The sequence below is a fragment of the Cynara cardunculus genome (assembly GCF_001531365.2).
Source record: "Cynara cardunculus var. scolymus isolate 2C chromosome LG 10, CcrdV1, whole genome shotgun sequence".
Classification (NCBI taxonomy): Eukaryota; Viridiplantae; Streptophyta; class Magnoliopsida; order Asterales; family Asteraceae; genus Cynara; species Cynara cardunculus.
In genome coordinates this window covers 9,563,890-9,568,599 of record NC_037537.1, presented here as the reverse complement: position 1 = coordinate 9,568,599, position 4,710 = coordinate 9,563,890, and the positions used below count along the sequence as shown (strand labels likewise).

At 46.5% G+C, this 4,710-nt stretch overlaps 1 protein-coding gene across 1 annotated transcript; it reads left to right on the top strand.

Moving 5' to 3' along the window:
* The first annotated feature begins 735 nt into the window (after positions 1-735).
* On the top strand, positions 736-1,617 carry LOC112519959. The gene has a single exon (XM_025128274.1). The coding sequence runs from the start codon at positions 736-738 to the stop codon at positions 1,615-1,617; it is 882 nt and encodes a 293-aa protein (XP_024984042.1).
* The last annotated feature ends 3,093 nt before the right edge of the window (positions 1,618-4,710 follow it).

Here is a 4,710-nt window from a genome sequence, read left to right as displayed (position 1 = left end):
AGAACACCACCGCAAGGGTTCATCCGAGGCAAAGCAATTTSGGCGGTAGAGTTGATCATGTTCCCCAAGTTGACCTTGCCACCTCTAACCCCCTGATGGAAGAAGAGACCCCGGAGTCAAGGATATTGGGCACAATGATGAACRCTATGAACAGAGCCATGACTCAGCAACAAGAGTTCTTTACGAAGTTGTTGGAAGATAGAGATGCTAACCACCGTAAGCACGAAGCGGTTGCCGAAAACGTAACTAATGTGGGATCCAGGGGCACTGGAAATGGAATCCCCACCCAGGAAATGACAACGATTGAGGCAAGGCAGACGGGTAGAGTTTGCTCATACAAGGCTATTTTATGTTGCAAACCACCGGAATTTGTGGGGTCAGATGACCCCGTGACTTGCATGAATTGGCTTCGAGAGATCGAGCAAGCCTTCCGGGCTTGTGACTGTGAAGACGGGCAAAAAGTGAAGTTTGGCTCTCAAATGCTAAGGGGTGCAGCCCTTACCTGGTGGAATATTGTCATCTCAACCATCGATGCTACTGAATTGACCAAGATGTGTTGGACCACATTCAAGAAAAAAGTAATGGAAGAGTATTGCAACGAGCAAGAGATGGACCGTATAGAAGAAGAGTTTCCGAACTTTAAAAAAAGGAAATCTGACGGTAAGAGACTACACTCGACTCTTTATGGAGAAGCTAAACCTGGTGGGATACGTGGCCCCAACGAAGAATGATAAGATGAAAGCCTACCTTAAAGGGCTACCTGCTGACATGATGATTATGGTTAGGAATTCAAGAGCAACCACCCTCAGGGAGGCAATCGAAGAAGCCAAGGTCTTGGAATCAGTTTATGCTAAGATAAGGGAAGAAAGGATGTCGAGTGGGGAGAAGAGGAGGTGGGAAGGGCCCTACGCACCATCCAAAAAGCCAAACCACTTTGGCAACAGCAATCGCGGAGCTCATCTCAATCAAGAGACAAGATGGTGTCCCAAGTGTCGCAGCAAACATCACGGCCCATGTAGCACCAATCCTACCCCCACCAAATGCTTTAAGTGTGGGAAAGCAGGCCACGCACGAAATGAGTGTTCGACCAAGGGACCCATATGTTTTGGATGCGGAGAGCTAGGTCACTTCAAGAGTGATTGCCCGAAGTTGAAGGCGGGAGGGGGTCARTCAAGAAAAGAAATTACTYCGAGAACAGCAGGCCGAGCCTTTCAGATGACAAYGGAAGAAGCTAAAGCATCKGCGGATGTGGTGTCGGGTACGTTCCTTGTTAACTYCGTACCTGCACATGTGCTTTTCGATTCGGGTGCTTCATGTTCTTTTGTGTCCAATGCATTTTATCAACRTTTGYGSATGCCCTCTAGTGCACTAGAAGATGCCCTGATCGTAGAGATAGCGAATGGTAGTAGAGTGCTAGTGCGTGAGGTCGTTAGGGGTTGCGTTTTGGAAATTGAGGGAAAGGAGATTCCGGTAGATCTTATACCCATGACTATCGGCGGTTTTGACATCATAATTGGGATGGACTGGTTAGCGAAGAACCAAGCAKAAATCGTATGTTCTAAGAAATTGATTCGAATCCCTTTACCGGACGGGAATGCAATGCTGGTTTTCGGATAGAGGAATCAGGAAAGTGTAATGCTCTTGTCGATGGCAAAGGTGCGCAAATGCCTAGCTAAAGGGTGTCCCTCGTTCATTGCATACGTGTTGGATACCAAGCTAGAGGAAAGAAGAATGGAAGATGTGAAGGTAGTCAATGAGTTTCTCGACGTATTTCCTGAAGACTTACCCGGTTTGCCACCCGATAGACAGGTGAGATTCCAAATTGACCTTTTTCCCGGAACCGCTCCAATTGCTAGAGCCCCTTACCGTTTGGCCCCTTCCGAGATGCAAGAGTTGATGTCCCAATTGCAAGACCTCCTTGAGAAATGATTCATTAGACCGAGTTCGTCACCGTGGGGAGCTCCGGTCTTATTTGTAAAGAAGAAGGACGACACTATGAGGATGTGTATTGACTACCGAGAACTTAATAAGGTAACCGTGAAGGACAAATATCCTCTCCCTAGAATCGACGATCTTTTTGATCAACTTCAAGGAGCATGTTGCTTCTCAAAGATCGACCTTCGTTCGGGGTATCACCAGGTGCGAGTAAAGGAAGATGACGTGATGAAAACTACTTTCAGAACCCGTTACGGACACTATGAATTCTTGGTCATGCCTTTCGGTTTGACCAATGTTCCAGCAGTATTCATGGACTTGATGAACCGAGTGTGCCGACCATTCCTTGATAAGTCAGTGATAGTGTTCATTGACGACATACTCATCTATTCCAAGGACGAGTCAGATCATGAACAGCACCTCCGCGAAGTTCTCAACGTGTTAAGAAAAGAGAAATTGTATGCAAAGTTCTCCAAATGCGAATTTTGGCTAAAAGAGGTCCAATTCTTGGGTCACGTTGTCACTCGAGATGAGGTGAAGGTGGACCCATCCAAAATTGAGGCAATGATGAACTGGGAACCACAAAAAAGCCCATCGGAGATTCGAAGTTTCTTGGGTTTGGCGGGTTATTACAGAAGATTTATCCAAGACTTCTCCAAAGTCGCTTCTTCCTTAACGGCGTTGACTAGGAAGAATGTGAAGTTTATCTGGACAGAGAAGCAGGAAAATGCTTTTAGAACTCTCCAAAAGAAGTTATGTGAAGCCCCGATTCTCTCCTTGCCAGAAGGGTCCGAAGATTTTGTAGTCTTCAGTGATGCTTCAAAAATGGGGTTGGGTTGCGTCTTAATTCAAAGAGGAAGGGTGAGAGCTTACGCATCAAGGCAACTCAAGGACCACGAGAAGAATTACCCCACCCACGATTTGGAGCTAGCAACGGTGGTGTTCGCCTTAAAGTTTTGGCGGCATTACCTCTATGGCACTAAGTGCACGCTTTTCACTGATCACAAAATTTTAAAGTACATTTTCGATCAAAAAGAACTAAACATGAGGCAACGACGATGGCTCGAGCTACTCAAAGACTACGATTGTGAGTTGCTGTACCACCTGGGTAAGGCGAATGTAGTGGCGGATGCTTTGAGCCGAAAGGAGTACAGTGGTGGGATGAAAGCCGTGCTTATCAGGATTGATGTAATGTCCAGTCTGATCGATCAGATCAAGGTGGCACAGTCTGAAGCACTTTTGGAGAAAAACCTCAAGAGCGAAGTTATGGTGAAACAACACTTACTTCTTACGGAGGATGGTCGTGGTTTGAAGTTGTTTCAAGGTCGTATTTGGATACCCAAGGTCGGGAGAAACCGTGAACTGTTACTAGAAGATGCGCACAAGTCTAAATACTCCATTCACCCAGGTAGCACCAAGATGTACCGAGATTTGAAATTGACATATTGGTGGCCTGTTATGAAGCTGGATGTGGCTCGTTACGTAGAGAAGTGCATGACATGTTTGCAAGTGAAAGYAGAGCACCAACGACCTTATGGTAGTCTTCAATCCTTGGAAATTCCCRAATGGAAGTRGGAACATATTACCATGGATTTTGTGACCAAACTGCCTAAGACACTCAGAGGCCATGACACTATTTGGGTAGTGGTGGATCGACTGACGAAGAGTGCTCACTTCCTAGCAATGCGAGAAACATTGCCAATGGACAGACTTGCCAGGTTATACATCGATGAGGTAGTTTCGAGKCATGGTATACCACTGTCCATAGTGTCAGACCGGGATAGCCGGTTCACCTCCCATTTTTGGAATGGTTTGCAGAAAGAGTTGGGCACGAGAGTGAAGCTGAGTACAACTTACCACCCTCAAACCGATGGCCAGAGTGAGCGGACCATCCAAACACTCGAAGACATGCTTAGGTCGTGTACTATCRATTTTGGCRGGAGTTGGGATTCTCACCTACCCCTAGTGGAGTTCKCTTACAACAATAGTTATCATTCCAGCATCGGGATGGCACCTTTTGAGGCTTTGTATGGTCGAAAATGTAGGACCCCGGTGTGTTGGCTAGAAGCGGGTGAGAAGCAATTYGCCRGTCCCGAGATCGTGCAGGAAATGGCGGATAAGGTGAAATGTATTCGGGAGCGTTTAAAGGCGGCTCAGGATCGACAAAAGAGTTATGCGGACAAGAGGAGTCGACCCGCGGAATTTCAAGTAGGCGACCGTGTAATGCTGAAAGTGTCCCCATGGAAGGGCATTATCTGTTTTGGGAAGTGTGGGAAGCTGAGCCCCCGTTTTCTTGGACCGTTTAGAGTTTTGGCTAGAGTGGGGCTCCAAGCTTACAGGTTAGAACTACCACCCGAGATGGCTAGAATCCATAACACATTTCATGTGTGAAACCTCCGTAAGTGCTTCGCAGAGGAAAGAAGTGTGATACCACTTTCGGAAATTCGCGTGGACGAGCACAATCGATGTGTGGAAGAACTGGAAGCTATCTTGGAAAGCAAGACAAAGAGGTTGAGACACAGGGAGGTCGTCATGGTTAAGGTAAAATGGAAGCACCATCGAGGGTCGAACGTGACGTGGGAAGCGGAAGAGGACTTAAAGAGGCGCTACCCCTATCTTTTCGTGTAAACTGAAATTTCGAGGACGAAATTTAGTGCAAGTAGGGGAGGATTGTAACACTCGAAATTCTTCCCCTATTCCATGTTAAGGTATGTCATTTATTTATTTACTTTCTTTTCTTCTTCTTTTAGCCTACCTCGTCTTGTAGGTCTCTTA